This window comes from Falco naumanni, chromosome 4, assembly GCF_017639655.2.
Source record: "Falco naumanni isolate bFalNau1 chromosome 4, bFalNau1.pat, whole genome shotgun sequence".
Lineage (NCBI taxonomy): Eukaryota > Metazoa > Chordata > Aves > Falconiformes > Falconidae > Falco > Falco naumanni.
In genome coordinates this window covers 63,431,554-63,447,823 of record NC_054057.1, presented here as the reverse complement: position 1 = coordinate 63,447,823, position 16,270 = coordinate 63,431,554, and the positions used below count along the sequence as shown (strand labels likewise).

The 16,270-nt window shown below is 42.8% G+C and overlaps 3 protein-coding genes across 4 annotated transcripts; 2 read left to right on the top strand and 1 right to left on the bottom strand.

Annotated features, from left to right (window-relative positions):
* Positions 1 to 143: 143 nt before the first annotated feature.
* Positions 144 to 8,285, top strand: RAB8A (RAB8A, member RAS oncogene family). 2 transcript variants are annotated; one of them, XM_040591598.1, is made up of 8 exons: positions 144 to 301; positions 578 to 638; positions 869 to 929; positions 1,297 to 1,374; positions 1,836 to 1,925; positions 2,567 to 2,632; positions 3,180 to 3,230; positions 3,540 to 4,109. In XM_040591598.1, exons 1-8 carry the CDS (start codon positions 178 to 180, stop codon positions 3,648 to 3,650), a joined length of 642 nt encoding a protein of 213 aa, XP_040447532.1. In that variant the 5' UTR covers positions 144 to 177; the 3' UTR covers positions 3,651 to 4,109. The 2 variants fall into 2 exon arrangements, with proteins under 2 accessions (XP_040447532.1, XP_040447533.1); XM_040591599.1 differs by lacking the exon at positions 3,540 to 4,109 and adding an exon at positions 4,124 to 8,285 and having other exon boundaries at positions 145 to 301.
* A 97-nt stretch (positions 8,286 to 8,382) lies between these two features.
* CIB3 (calcium and integrin binding family member 3) lies at positions 8,383 to 13,825 on the bottom strand. Its single transcript, XM_040591600.1, has 6 exons — positions 13,234 to 13,825; positions 12,903 to 12,937; positions 11,040 to 11,151; positions 10,526 to 10,673; positions 9,466 to 9,661; positions 8,383 to 8,967 (listed from the first exon to the last, which is right to left on the bottom strand). The coding sequence occupies exons 1-6, from the start codon at positions 13,282 to 13,284 to the stop codon at positions 8,946 to 8,948; spliced, it is 564 nt and encodes a 187-aa protein (XP_040447534.1). The 5' UTR covers positions 13,285 to 13,825; the 3' UTR covers positions 8,383 to 8,945.
* Positions 13,826 to 15,274: 1,449 nt separating this feature from the next.
* FAM32A (family with sequence similarity 32 member A) lies at positions 15,275 to 16,270 on the top strand. The gene is made up of 4 exons (XM_040591819.1): positions 15,275 to 15,395; positions 15,637 to 15,775; positions 15,865 to 15,918; positions 16,084 to 16,270. Exons 1-4 carry the CDS (start codon positions 15,319 to 15,321, stop codon positions 16,150 to 16,152), a joined length of 339 nt encoding a protein of 112 aa, XP_040447753.1. The 5' UTR covers positions 15,275 to 15,318; the 3' UTR covers positions 16,153 to 16,270.

The following is a 16,270-nucleotide window of genomic DNA, read 5'->3' as shown; positions in this document are numbered from 1 at the left end:
GGGGCGGGGCAGCCGCCAATCGCGCCAATGGGGCGCCGGCTCAGCGCTCTCCGCGGCCAGGGCGGTGACGTGCTGCGGGCTCGGCCAATAGGCGCGCGGCGGGCCGTGACGGGCGGCGGGCGCGGGCCGTGAGAGGCCGCGGGGGGCGGGCGCGACCGAGGGGCGGCGCCCGCGAACATGGCGAAGACGTACGACTATCTCTTCAAGCTGCTGCTCATCGGCGACTCGGGCGTGGGCAAGACCTGCGCGCTCTTCCGCTTCTCCGAGGACGCCTTCAACGCCACCTTCATCTCCACCATCGGTGAGGGCGGCCGGGCCCGGCGCCGCTTGCTCTAACCGGGGGGGGCGGGCGGGTGGGTGGAGGCCCCGCCGGAGCTGAGGGTGCCGCGCGGGCTCGGCCCGGGGGTCTGGGGGCTCGGTCCTGGGTGCTTGGCCCCAGGGTGTGGGTGCTTGGCCCCGGGGGGGCTGGGGGCTCGGCCGGGGCTGCCCGGAGCCCGGGAAGCGGGGCTGGGAGGGGCAGAGCAGAGCGCCGGGTGCCGGCGGGAGCGGGGGGTCACCGCGCTGCTCCGCGTTGCAGGTATCGACTTCAAAATCCGGACGATCGAGCTGGACGGGAAGAGGATCAAACTACAGATCTGGTAGGGCCCTTCCTCCGAAGCGAGCGCCGGGTGCCCACTGCCCCTGCCCCGCCGGCAGGTTTCCCTTCAGTTTTTATACCCGTTATTCAGCAATTTACGAAACCTTAAAAACCTAGAAGGCAGCTGTAGCGCACCAAAGACTGGTTCCATTTAATTAAAACTTTTGGTGGCTTTAACTTGAGCGTGGTGGTGCGAATGTTTGCAAGAGCCCCATGTCGTGTCTGTTGCAGGGACACCGCCGGGCAGGAGCGATTTCGAACCATCACAACCGCCTACTACAGGGGAGCAATGGTAGGAGCCGTGCGGGTCGCGCTGAACCGAGACCGGGCCGTGCAGCCCTTGCAGTCAAATCCGCCGGGGTTGGCGTGGAGCACGCGGACCTGTCTGGTTTCTGACACGTGAGCGCCGACAGCTGCTGCTTCCAGCGGTGCTGGGGCAGCGCGGGGGTGCCGGGAGGCCGCTCTCCTCTGTAACTCGCTCTGCAAATACGTGTATCCCGTGAGCCAGATCTGGCAAGGCACAAACTGTGATTAAATGCTAAATGGAGCTGTGAACCGGCTGTTTTAAAAGTTGTCTTTGTTAAATTGTTCGTTTCTGCTATGGATGAGACTTAACTCTTGCGATAGCTGAAACGATCTGTCTCCTTCTTCATCTTTAGGGCATTATGTTAGTCTATGACATCACCAATGAAAAATCTTTTGAAAATATTCGGAACTGGGTCAGGAATATTGAAGAGGTAATTTCTTTATTTACTTACTGAACATTAAAGATGCTGTTTCTTCCTCCAAAAGTAGTTGAAACTGAATTGCTTCAGCAGCATCAAATTTATTCTAAATTTATGTGCTGGAGGGAACGTGGAAAATAAATTGAAGGAAAACCAGTAATAATAACACCTGTAACCTTGTGGTTAACAGTACTTGGTCGTGCTGGCACACGAGAGCCAGCTAGGGGACTGGACCCCCTTCGGTGCTGAGGTGACCTAAGAGATGATGTTTTGCAGCCACCAGAAGTGATCTGAGAGCTGTCATGGTGCAGGATGCGCTGGGTGGCTGGGAGGAGGGGGTTGGGGAGCCTGTACATCCAGACAATGCTTAGCACAGGTGTTTCTGTTAGGTACTCGATGTGTGTCTCCTCTTTTGTACAATATTTATCTACAAAAAAACCCAAGCCCAAGTCTTTGATTTGTTTCTATCTCAGCATGCCTCTCCAGATGTTGAAAAAATGATCCTTGGGAACAAATGTGATGCAAATGACAAAAGACAAGTTTCTAGAGAGCAAGGGGAGAAGGTAAGGGCTCTAGCTTTAACGTATTTCAGCTTACACTTTTCACAGTATAAAAATGGCATTTGTTGCTGTCTGTATGCTGCTTTGGTACAGCGGTATTTCTAAGCAGAACTATTGGATGTTTCCCAGGCTGTGGTTGCAATACGTTTCCCCATTCTGATAAAAAGATGAGTCTGTGTTAAGAATTGTCAGTTATCTGGTAAATGAGCTGGATTTGTTCTTAGAAAAAGGAAGAAAAAGTGAGTTAGTGTTTGGCAGTGAGGAAATGTCTCTCTCTGGCTGAAAGCCGCTGAGACAAGCAGGCAGTGTTGTCTTTGCAGGCATCAGATGTTACTTAGTCAAGGTGGAGAAGGTATGTCTGTGCGCTGCCAATGTTATGGGATTGACATGTCTATGCAAGAAAGAAAAAAAAAGACAAAGGAGCAGAATAAAATGTGCGCAGCGTGTAAAACAGCAGAACAAGTCCCGGACAGAATAGATGCTACTAGCAGGGAGATTCAGTTCCTGGTTTTTGCAAATTGTTCTGCTTGAGTAAATCCCAAGTTCCTCTGAATTGCGCCAGGAGGGGCAGATCTGGCGCAGGTGGTTGTACTTAGAGCAGTTCCTGCAAGTACCCAACTAACATGAAACCTGCTTTTGTTCAGCTTGCTGCAAGTTTTGGAATTAAATTTATGGAGACCAGTGCAAAAGCAAATATAAACATAGAGAACGTAAGTACCGTAACCTTTCTCTTGTATTTATTGTCGTCTTTGTGCAAACGAGCTGGGAGAGCGCTTGCCCATCCCGGTTGGATGCAAAACATGGTGGTCTGATACCACGGCTGGGTTATGAAGTTGTTGTCTAAGATTATGCTAATTTATTTAGGTTGAACGTGGTGTTGAGAGCATAACACAAGGGTGTTAGAGCAGCACACTGGACAGCTTGGCTTCTGTCTTTGCAACCAGCGATGTGATTGATAAAGGCCGATATTTTCACACCATGCTGCCCTGGGTGGTGCTGTAGTGTTGTGTACCATTGTGGTTTTCGAGCTTGGAAGGGAGGTCATGGGGTTGGATAGGGGCTGTTAGAGCCTGGAGGGGGGAAAAAAAACCTGAAAATGTGCCATTCTTCAGTTCAGTATGCAGAGAAACTCGGGGCGGCAGCTTATTGCTCATTCTTCAGTTCAGTATGCAGAGAAACTCGGGGCGGCAGCTTATTGCTGAACAAGTGTTAGAATGTATTTTACTCACCATGTAACAATTGTTTTACTTGTCACAGGCGTTTTTCACTCTTGCGAGAGATATCAAAGCAAAAATGGACAAGAAGTTGGTAAGTGACTTTTATTCTATCTGCGCTGTGTTTAAACAGGGGGGAAAACCCCACCAATGGCAAGTGCTGTTTCACAGTGTATAACAAATACTTTGTGGTCTCTTTTATGGGGGGGTGCGCTGAAGGTTACAGAAACTTGGTTTTGGTTTTGTCAAGCTGCTGTCTGACCTTGGCTAATAAACAATTGTCTCTGCATTTTGGGAATTGGCTGCAGTGGTTGAGGGTTTCCAAATAAAATTACCTTTTATTTGTTTTATGAGAAGTCAAGTGAGTGGTAGGGCAATTTAATGATACTTCTTGCTCGTGCAGGCTAAAAAATGGAACTATATGAATTCGCAGAGGAGGCCCGCTTTGTACTTCAGGGCAGTCTTCAAACCAGTATGTTTAAAAATAGGTGAAGAACAAATTTTTTTTTGGTAACTTCTGTGAAAGTGTCCTGAGAAACGATTGGGTTATCTTTTGTGCCATAAGCGAACACACATTGATGTCAGGTTACTCCGTAGGAAATGAAGCTAACAAAGCTTCCTTCTACTTTTACAAAGCATTCCACCTTAATGTGACTGGACGTGCCCTTGTTGGGTCTTGCTGACGATCCTGAACTGCTTCAGCAAGAGCCAAACATGTCCTGTAATTTTATATATATATTTTTTTTTAATCTTAGCTGTCTGAGTTTAGAGAAAGAACAGATTCAGTGCATGTTAGTGGAGGCCAAAAGTAGCGGGTGCAGTCCTGTGGGTTCTCACAGTGGCTGCCGTAAAGCTCGGGTGACTGAGTGCAACCTGCTGTTGACTTTAATAGTGGGGTTTGGATATGGCAGGCTTGAGTCAATAAAATGAACAGATGAAGAAGCTGTTCAGTATCAATAAGTAACTTAATATTCTTTGCATCTTCAGGAAGGCAATAGCCCACAAGGCAGCAACCAGGGAGTCAAAATCACACCAGACCAGCAAAAGAAAAGCAGCTTTTTCCGATGTGTTCTTCTGTGAGGGACATGGCCTTAACCTGAGCTTCTGCTCAACGGAACTGGACTGTGCCTGTTCTGAGTGAGATTTCCTCTGTCTGCAGACTTAGCTTTTTCAACATACCTTGTCACTTTGTGACCATCTGAATAAGAAATCGTTTATTTTAGTAATTGTCTGACTCTTCAATTTTGGAGATGAAACAAGTTTATTTTTGTCAGATTGCCACTGGGCATGCGTATTGTCTAGCAGAGGGAGTACAGATCGGACGTGACCTGTGACATAGCGCCTTTGCTGACAGGCTTCAATCTTGTTGTTCATATCCGTAATGTATCCAAATTAGAAAGATTAAGTTATGATCCAAATAAGGAATTGAAATGCCAATATTAATGAAGTGCAGGTATGCATACATGATACATGTGCATATCCGTGTCTGTAGATGCATATACAACAATTGCATCAGAACATCAAATAAATGCACTTAGGTGAGCAGTACAGGCCTATACCTTTTTTCAGAAGGTAGAAGGAAACTTTCTGCATCTCCACCACTTTGCTACTACAGAGAAAATCCTTTACCTGTCTGTTCCTTATTCAGTTGCGTTACTCCAGACAATCCGCAAGTACGATTGAAGTTTTAACAAAAAAAAAAAAATAATCCTCAAAGGAATCTCTATTTTTTTTAAAAAACCAAAGTGTGCTGTAAATATAATGGATCCTCACCATCAGGAATTACTTTATCTATGTGAGGCTTGACCGTGCTTAATTCAGTACTCCAGACATTTAACAGGAGATGATTGCTACAGTGAGGCCCGTGCAAATGATCTGTCATCTGTTCTTAGAGAAACAGACAACGTGGTTCAGGTAGGGACACTTGCTCAAAACTTGTGACGTTACAGTGGGCGGCTTTTCCTTCTCCAGTTGAGAATGACACCGGATCTGTTGTGATGTAGTAGCTCATTTTAAATTGTGACAAGAAAATGTATTGCACTGCTTCCAGTCGTGTGTTCTCATGCACACTCACTCACATATGCAAATAAATGTTGCACATACGAACACTTTCTGAAAACAAACTTTTTAAAACTGAGTTTTGCCTTGCTGCTTTGTATTGATCATTTCAGATTTCAAGCAGCAACAAACCTGTTAATAGCATGCATCAATGCAAATGATGTCTAGTACTCAGTGGAAATATTCTATGTATTTATTCCTATAAACACAGTCTATTACATTCCAATATCTAAAATGTAACGGCCAAGTGAAGCTCCTAGGTATCTAATTGCTCTCAGTTCAGAGGCTGCAAGCCTGGCTCTTAATGAGACTTAATTAGAATAAGGAGCCAATAAGAGCCATGTATTTCAAAGTCTGCTGTCAAGCGATTGGCATTATGGTGTATTTAATTCGAGTGAACGTATCGGCTGTGTCCTGCGACTCACTGGAATTGTTAACATGCTTTGTTTACATTGACAACTTCACTTGAGGGTGAAATTAAAGCTGATTTTAAAGTTCATGAATTTACTCACCAGTTTTGTTTTCTTCAAGTTTGTGGTATTGTATTCTGGCCTGAAAATAGCACTCCTAAGCATTACTGTAGTTAAAGATCTATCAGATTCATACTTAAACTCTATAAATCTGCAGCATGCAATTGGGCTCAACAGGAATATTGGCTGTTTTTCTAAAATGGAAAAAGGAAATTTTACTGTGTAAGTTACTGGTTTATAAAATTTCATTTTATATGCTACCAATATTTTTATTTTTAATAGCTAGCAGATTACAGTGAGCTCTGTTCATGATTAAAATCATACCTAAAGCTTTCCCCTAGCCAGAACCTTATGATGCTTTGTTTGTTTGTTTGTTTACTTGTGGCTTTTTAGCGTGAGGACTTTGTGAACGTGCACCATAGTGGATTTACACAAAGGTGTATTTCTAGGATAAAATCATGTTAAGCTACTGAAGAGCCTTCTAGTCATTACGTGCTTCAAAGTGTCATTAATACAGAGCTGTAGTTTGGACAAGCAATGCTTCCGTCTTGAGACAAGGATGCTTTTAAAGAAAGACTCTGTGCTTCAAGAAGTTCCTGAGGCGGAATTGGGCAGGTGATTAAGGCATGGTCTGAATGTTGTTTTCCTGCACAAAACTGTTCTGTTTGATGGCTTGTTGCTGTCTTAGTAGTAAATGTGGATTGTCTCGCATCCATCCTTCTACTTCAGTATAGCCAGATGTTGCAGCCAGACTTATTTTTCAAAGTGACTGGAAAAATAAGTGGTTACTCTAATTTGGTATCGTGGGCTGTCCACCGTGATACTGGGTATTGCCAGTTGACAGTATCTAAATCAGTAACTCATCTTGAGATGAGAAAGCAAACCATATTAATTCACAAGTGGATAAATTTTGAAGGATGAGATTGTATTTTCTCATTCCTCGTTCTCTAAATCTTAAGTTACTCTTTTGCATTCAAAGCAAACTCTTTGTATGTGAATACTTTTTGTTTAAACTTATGCTGGTTGTTGCAAGTGTCTGTAGCTAATTTATAGCATGATTTCCTTTTACGAAATGATTGGATTTACTTGATGAACAACTGCATTATTGCCTGATCTCAGGAAGCTTCATACAGTTACTGTGACTACAGTCATCACTGTACGTCTAGGGTATACAGACTCTACACAGAAATTAAATCAGTGTAAGCAATATGAAAGCTAAAATGCAAATGTAAGGCAGAAAAAGACACTGCAGTTGCACGTATGCTTGGCTGTGCGCTGCTAAATACGGACATCACATCTTGGAGAAGTACAATATGTAGTTGATGTTTCCATTGTGGAATTAAATTACTGTGCTTTTTAAGTATGAATGTTATGGGAAACGATCAAAAGAGGTACTACGTAAATACAGATGGTAATGTATTTATATCTAAGCTTTCTTTTACCTAAGGAGGAGAAAGTCTGAAATTGGATGCAAAATTTGTAAAACAGGAATTTAAGTAGATCTAAAAAACTAACCATGTGCTTACTATGCACTCCTGGTGTCTAAATGCCACTAAAATTTCAGGTAATTGATTAACACTTGGTTTGTAGAGAAACAAACCCGTTTTTGAGCATGTTCTCAAATTCCCTGACTTTAATGAGTATCATAGAATTCTGTGGTTGACTTTTATCTGGGGCTGGTTTCAGTACTTTGGATAGTCTTCACCCCTTCAGGTGTAGACCTGTCAGTAAAGGGTGGAACTGCTGTTCTAACACTTGGCCGTTTTAACACTGACGTTGTCTGTGTCCCTTGCTGATGAGCACATTGAATGTTCCTTGACATCACAGCCTTACACCAGCATCAGACTTTCAGCCTCAGATTTATAAATCCTATGGATTATTGTAAGTCTCTTTACTGCTGCTGAAAATTATTTGGTCTTCTCCCGTCACGCGAGATGCTAATCATCTTGCTGACAATTAAGAGTTTTATTGTTGTGGTGGCAGTGTCATTGGCTGAATGATCATGCTCAAAAGCTACCCTGATTTCTTGTTCTCTTGGACTTGAAACAGCTGGTGTTTATGCTGGAGAGGAAACGGGCAAACAGCTGCACAGAGGATGGTTTCCATTTGTACTAGAAGTTCATAGGGGTTGGGAAAGAATGATGATTAACTTCTGTCTTCATGTATAGATTAAATAAAGATCTGTTTAATTGAACGTTAATGGTGACGTGCAGTCTGATTATTTGAGGCTGCCTTGTTCTTTGACCCATCTCTTTTGCTGATTGTTGGGAGTTTTTGTTTCTGTATTTGATCCAGATTTAGCGGGCTGTTCTCTGTAGCCTTTCTGCAGGAATCATATGCTCTGCGTTGAACGCGAGTTGGGACTTACAACTTTGTTTTGAAGGGAACTTAATGCATCCCAAATTTTTTAAAAATAACTGTAAATTGTGTTTTTAGAATGATCACTTTTGGCTGCCACCCTTCCCATGTTACAACTGCTTTCTTAAACACTTCTCATGGATTTTCATGTTTGTATTAAAAACAGAACTGTTGTTTATTACAGTATGTATGTTTTTACTCTGTTGTATAGGACCCTGAGCACTGCATAAATAAACTTATGAAAAGAGAATTTTACAAACTCAGTCAGTCAGTCCTGTTCCTTATTTGTACACATGGATTCTAGTGTGAAAAACAGGGTATTTCTAGAAATAGAAGAGAGGGACAGGAATCTGGGGTAGGCTGTCTAGTCCTTTAAAGTACGTTGACTTTTCAGTATAAATTCTGTAATGGAGAGCTCTATATTCTCAGAACGTGTAGCAGTCTTCTGTGATACACTGGAAGAATGCTTTAGCAAATGGATTCACTGGACCATTTGTTAAGACTGTAGCTGATCAGAAGAGTTGCTTACACAATTTTGATTACCAGTGTTTTTGAAACGATTGTAAAGGGTTTTGTACTGGTTAAGGCTTTTTTTTTTTTTTTTAAGCTGTAATTTGATACAAGTTCCTTTACTACCTGGTGGTATCTGAACTTTAAAAAAATATTTCTCATCTCACTGTCGAGGCCAGATTTGCTCTAGCCGGGAAAGGGGAATAGACACTTTGTTAAATTACAGGGAAATCTTGATGAAGAGCTTAATAAATTGTTCCTTTAAAAGAGATAAGACAAGACTTCTCCAACTGGTTCAGTTACCAGAAGTTGTCCTCTTTGCTCCTCTCATTTTGCTCTCATGGACAGTAATCTCGGGTGAAGTAATGGTTGTTGAAGGTTCAAGAAGCACTTCCATCTACGTTTCACTAGTTTCAGATTCGAATGTGAAATGTGCTATTAAAAAGGAAGTAATGATCAGTCACATAGTGTTCTATTCAAAGGATTCACTACAATTAATCCTAAAACTCTGCTGTAAGTTGGAAACTGTTCTATAAAGCACTTGCATTTATTTAATGATCCTATTCTTTGCAAGATTTGAGTGCTGCTTTGTGTAAGATGTGCGTCAGAATCCACATTAAGACAGTCATGCATTCAATGAGCTCATCTCATGTATTTATCAACAAAGCCTAAGTGCTCACATTAAATTTTTAAGTTACAAGGATGTTTTGTCATGTAAAAAGTAGATCAGAGGTTCAAAAAAGCAAGTCAAGAAGCCTCCACACTTTTTCAAGCATCTGTGCTCCCAGTCTTTGCAGTGGGCAGCATTACTAGAAACTGTCAGGGAAGCGTGGTGATCTGTAGTGGCTGAAGAGATGTAAAACACACACTTCAGAGACTTCTGACAATTAAACTAAGAGCAATTTTCTGTTAGAAATTAAAAGCAAATGTTACCTGAGGAAATCTGGAGCTCGTATTATCATACGCTGAAAATCTTCCAAAGACAGCTTGCCATCGTTGTCCGCATCAGCTTCATAAATCACCTTTTCACATACAAGGCTAACTTCTTCTGGGGTAAGTTCATTTCGGGTTAATTTGTTAACAGTTTTCTCTAGATCTGATTTGCATATGTAATCATCATTGTTAAAATCTGTCAAAGGAAACAAAATTAATTCAAAGTGACATAAGTCAGCATTTCACATGGTTGACTGCCAAGACCTAATAGGAAGCGTTTGGTTCCCAGGCTGTAACGTATTTATGTAAGTAGACCTTTGAAGTCAGAAATGAAGTTACCGTATAGAAATTCAGTAACAAAATAAAAATCCTGGAGTAATTTCTCCTTATCATACATAAGGGTAGCCTAGCCATAATTAAATCATTCTAGCAAATCACTACACTGAACTAAATGCAAGAAATAGTATGAAGTTAAATGAAGAGAATGGATTGGTGCAGTTTTGGTGCAGGTTCACTTTTTTTAACATCTTTGCTGAATCATGTACAGTTTAAATCACACGAAAAGAGTTTGTTTGATATATTGTTTGGCTTTAGGTGATCATAAAGTAACTGAAAACAGTACTGTAAAAAAAATAAAAATCTTTACATTTGTCCTTGGAGAAAAATGCTAGAAGTGTGCTTCCCTGCCTCCCACCTCCCCTGCCAAAACCACCCTGCAGATTTATGGGCAGCCAAATTCCTGGTGCTGCACTTTTCCAAGCAGCCCCTCAGACACAAGTATTTCTTAAATGTTTATCTGCTCTTGAAAACTGCAGATAATTTCAGGTTGTAAATTCTGTAGAAAATCCTAATCCCAAATAAATATGGGAAGTGGCAGTAGGATAAAGAAGAGCAAAAGTTTCTAGGAGAGAGAACAAACATTCAAATGCAATTAAAAGAAAGGCTGTATTTAAAATATACCGAGCTAGAAATCATTTGTGGTGACAAAATGAGTATTTTGCACCCCTACATGAAGTTGCAGGATTTCCCCAAAGTTTACTTTTTTGCACATTTTGCTCACCATAAATTTTAAAAGCATAATACGCTTTCAAGTCTCTGGGAGCCATCTCACTCAGCACTGAAAACATGTCCAAAAAATCATCTAAAGTCATATTGCCACCTCCATCCTCAGAGAAAACCTCTGCTATCCGCTGGCGGAATGGATTGTCCTGGGAAACAGAACACAGGAGCAAAGGAAGGTCATCTTTACTAGCATTTATTTCAGCATACATAAGACAACTGCAGCAAGATGATTTTTGTTGTAACCCCTTTTTGGCAAATACTCTCCTTTCTGCTATTACGTTCTTGTCTAACATTATCAGCACTAGACGCAGCTGTAGCCTTCTTTAACCTTTGTGCAATTTCAGGGTGTTTTCATGGAATTGTTAGAAGCTTCCAGAAAGACTTTTCACTTCAATAGCTGAAATCTATTTGTATTTCAGCCTCCCAGCAATTAGTACTGGATGAATTATTTAAAAAGGGTAAATTAAACTGAACTGTGTCACTCGATTCTAGCTGTGTTCCTTGCTCTGTACCTTCAGCTCTGGCATGCTGCCAATGAGTTCGTAGGGAAGTGTCACGTCTGGTTTATCTGTGTAGTCAAGTGGAACTAGCTGTGGGGCTAGATCTCGGTATCTATAAAACAGTCTGAAATAGAAAGAAAAGCTTGTTTAGGGAACATGTTATTTACACCTCTGAGAACAATGTGTTTGCCTTTTCTGTATTACTCTTCACACTTTGCATCCTTTACCAAGATGGATGATAGCGGTCACTAAAAAGCATTTAGTATGCTCTGTGCTTGGTGGTGGAAGAGACAGTATTAAAAAGAACACAGTTTAACTGGTGAAAAATATAAAGCCTTCATGCTTACAGAATAATTAGGATAATACATAGGTCAGGCAGCCAAACTACTAGATACCCTGTGTCTGAAAACAGATTTTTACAAAGTTTCAGATTTGCTTCTGTGTGGCCAGCAGTAGTATTCAGGCATGTAGCATAGCTATGATGTATGTGATCATGACAACAAGGCAGAAGACCTTAAACCTGAAGGTCCACCTAACCAATTTCCAAATGCACAAACATTTGTGGCAAGGCAAAAGGGATCTCTTTTCCAAATCCACAGTGAATGTGACCAAAAATAACGGGCTTAAACTGGAGCGTGAAAGAATCCATCTAAATGTCAGAATAAAATCCTGAATGCAGGAAGAAAGATCTGCGACCAATTCTAGCAGGCTTTTATCGACCCCAAGTATCTACCTGTTTTTCCACAGAACTCAGGTTCAAGAGATAGCAGAGACATATAATAATTTGAATATATTCACCACTTTATCAGCATGCTATTTGTTTCAGTGCTTATGCTAGAGTAAGAATCCCATTCACAGCTGTTATCAACAAAACAATAGGACAGAATTTTAAAAGGGATCCTTATCAATAATAAATGTCTTATTCATGATAGAGTTATGGTTCTGGCCTCTATCATGCGGAAAGGAGACAGATTCAGATTTCAATTATTACAGAACCATTCATAATTTATCCTGTATAGGATTCAGACACATGTATTGAGGTTCTAAACAGGGACATGCTCTGTACAAAACTGTCACTTGTGCTCTGCCCTTCAAAGAAATTAGCAAAAAATGTGTGATGGCCCCTTGAGAGATGCAGAAACAGAACACTTCCCTTTCTGTTATCATGCGTGATGGTTAGGAATGGCAAATGCAACTTCAACATTATGTACGCTACTACCTGGTAAGTATTTTTTATGAGAGGAGAACAAGTTCAGGTTTTATGTAAAGGCTCTCAGTCCCACATCAACAGACTACTGAACCTGTCTTTATCAGATCCTATGGTTGGAGATTAAATGGAGTGTTTGATGAGGTGCATGAAGGCTCTGGGAAAAATGTACCTTAGAGTATCAGTCTTATTATTTACAAGGAGACGTGAAGAAAGATAAAGAAAATTTGACACAATCGTTCAGAAACCAGGCAAAGTATTCCAAAGAATAACAGTATACTTTGAAGCATCTGTCACAAAACAAGGTGAGAGGAATGTGGAGAGGAGAGGATGGTAAAGTATGCACTAAATTATAACCAGTTACATCTATTTCTGATAAAGACTCGTACCTTGTTACAAAATTTAGAAGTCTGTCTCAATTTAGGATAGATAACATAGGGGGTTTGTACATTAAAAAAGCAACATGAATGCTCAGGTTGCTCAAAGGTATCACCTTAAATTTGTGTAAATCCAATTTTAAATTATTTTTTAAATACTTCACCCTATGTGTAACCTGTCTTCATTGCAATTTCTGTCCTTTACCCACATATACAAGATTTAACAATCAATCAATCAAACAAACAATTGTACACAATATACAATTATATAATTGCATATACAAGCCTCACCTCAGAATTTCTTTCCTTGTAAAGAATGTGCAGTCCTGCGAAATAAGAAAAGATGTAACAACAGTTTTTAGCATGCATTGCCTCAGACTTTTCCCATACAGTAACTTAAAAGAAGTTATATTGTAATATATATGGCCAAGTATTACAGTTCTTTCTTTCCGGCATATAATTAGGAGTATTTTATAACCCTTCTTGATGTAAGAATCAAACTATGTTACTGAAATCTTTGCTGTAATTTAGTACTACTACTAAATAATTTTAAAGAGATTGTTTTTAAAAAAACTTCACCTTTATACAGCATTCAGCCTAAACAGCCATTTTTGTTTTATACCTGATATGCATCCAGTTGTTCTGGAGTGAAAACGGTTTGCTTGTTGCCCATTTCAAGCTCTGAATGCTGATTCTTGTCCCATCATTCTTCCCTCAAAGGCACCTTTATAGGAGGTCGGGATACTCAGTTATTAAAAGCTACAACAACAAGGTTCAGGTATAGCAGAGGATCACGTAACCAGCTCCCCTACTCCACAGGCTGCAAAGTATCATAATAGGAGCATTTCAACAAATCTTTCATCTGGCTGCTTGAGGCTCTTATCCAGCATCACTCACCTGTCTCCTGTGTGCACAACAGACTCATGTTTCAGTATTTAGCCAAACAACTAGCTGCTGATTGTCTGTGCCTTTGAAGCAGCAGGTTGGCTTCATGGACCGTGCGTCTTCATTCCCCCAGGGATGGGAAAGTAACCATAAAGTGCTAGGAATGTCTTTCTTCTTTAAGAATTAGCACTAAATCCTAGAAATCAGTAGCAGTAACGGGTAACCCCTCATCCTTCCTGCTTTTCTCTGTAATTTCTGTATGTTCACTGTGTTATAAACGATAACAACTAAAACAATTTTTTGGGGGGTTCAATCAATTCCGGTTGAGAAACAATAAGCAAAACCAGCGCTGGGTGCACGGAGAACTCAATTAGTTCCACTACACGCACACCTGAGTCCTAAAAGCAGCATCTTTTATGCCCGGATCTCGACCAATCTCCTCTCGCCGGATGTCCGTCCCGCTCTTTCCCCGCTGGGCCGTTAGCGTACGCCTTCTCCTCCTATTGGCTCTCCTGTGGCGCGCTTTTTCAAAGTCTCAGGGTCTTCATCTCCTTTGGTGCGCTTTTCTAAGCAGCGATTGCCTCAGGGGAAGGGGGAGCTTTTACATTTTCTCACAGGGGAACCACACATGCCCATTCATTACGGTTGTGGTACAGGTTTTAGATTTACACAGGATACAACAATTACACTTAGCACACTACATTCTATTATTGACATGAATCATGACTGCGTTTATCACAACTGGACACTAATGCTAATCATAGTTTGTACTGGAGGTAGTGTATATAAAGGCCTCTCTCCCTTTATTCTGCATAGTCTGCTAATATACCTTACCACTAATGATTATTAGCGTGCCATGCATATATACAGATGCGTGTATGGCATTTACACTGAAAATACATGTGGGTATACAGTTTGTGCTATGTTCATACATATATAGCATTTACACTGAAAGTATGTGTGTGTAATAAGTAACTAAGGGTAATTTGCTGATCAAAGGGTTTTTTAACAAAAGGAATGATCTTGCCGCAACAGATTTGAGAATGTTTTGTCGGGCAAGAAAAGAGTTAACTGTTAACCATGAGGTTGGAGATGTACCTTCTCAAGGCCAATGTTAAACCATAATCTCATGTTACTATGACAACCTTTGTCTTTGTCTAGACTTTAGTGTAAAAATAGATTAGTTTTGTAATATACAGCTTCTTGCTACTGGACTTAGAGCATAACTGTTTGCTTAAACCGGCCTTGAAGTTGAGAATAAAAGGGCTGTGTTACTTGTCGGAATTTGCGAGCCTGGATGGAGCTGTGACTCCCCGGCTGCCCAGCTCACTGTTTTTGCTTTCCTGCCTTAATAAATACTTAAGTGAATTTATTTCAGACTCTAGTTATTTCAATTCAACTATAACATGTGGGTATACAATTCATACAGGCAGTATGAAATATGGAAAACAAGGGGAGGAGGGCCTGACTGCACAACTGCAGTGTGTGGCAAGCTGCCTCGTTTATTGTAAAACTGTAATCGGTCTCCATTACCAAGCGGCTGGGTAGGTGCGTGTGTCCATGGGCAGAGTCCCCTCAGCGAAGGCAGGCCGGCAGCCCCCCCGCCGCGCCCTCAGAGAAGCACACGTTATTCAGCATGGGCCGCTGTGCATGGGACGAGGCGTGCGTGGGGGGGCCGCGCCCGCATCGCTTTGTGGCGCTGCCTGGAGCTTCGGCCCTTTCCCTCAGGGCGGCTTCGGCCCGCGGCGGTGCCGCCTCAGCGCGGGAGAGGAGGCGGGGCGCGGCCGCCAGGGGGCGGGGCGGGGCGGGGCCGCGCGGCGCCATGGCGGACTATGAAGCGGTGCAGCGCGGGCCGCTGCGGCTGAAGGGCGGCGGCGGGGGCCTGGCGGGCGGCAAGCGGTGAGGGAGGGCCAGCAGGGGCACCTACACCGGGAGGGGTGGCACCCACACCGCGGGGGGACCGGGCCGGGCGTAACACCCCTACAGCGCGAGGGGGAACGGGACGGGACACCGGGGCCGGGGGGGACACGTCTACACCGGGGTGGGGACCGGGTCGGGGAACGGACCGGAGCCGGTGGGGACACCCACACCGCGGGGGGGTGGCAGCTGGGGCTGGGCGCTGACCTCCCTCTGCCCTCAGGAAGAAGAAGAAGGCGAAGGATAAGGCCCAGATCCTGGAGCAGATCGTGAGCAGCAAGAAGCAGGAGGAGGAGAAGAAGCGCGGGCTGGACAAGCGGACCCCGGCACAGGTGGCCTACGAGAAGATGCAGGAGAAGCGGGTAGGGCTTTGAAAACCCCAATCGACCCCTTGGATGTGGCCCCTGAGGGGCTGCGAGTGCTGGGAGTAACCTCTCGTGTCTTCCTCCAGCAAATGGAGAGGATCCTGAAGAAAGCCTCAAAAACCCATAAGCAGAGAGTGGAGGTGAGCTAAATTATCCCACTTTGCCTGGCGTGTGTTCATCACTCATGAGCTGGAGGGACTGGTTTGCCTCTGAAACACAGAAGTGGGGAAGCAGAGGGTCTTGGGGTTCAATGGTGGTGATGTCAGCACCCAATATTAAAGGTTTTCTTTCTTTCTCTCCCCTAGGACTTCAACAGGCACTTGGATACGCTGACTGAGCATTATGACATTCCTAAAGTCAGCTGGACTAAGTGAATGGGCTGCTTTTCGAGGCTCTGGATCAGCATTTGGGTTTTGGTTGTATTAAGCAAGGCTGCCATGTAAATCTGTGTATTCTCCATATTGACTATTTAATATATCTTCTGAACATTGA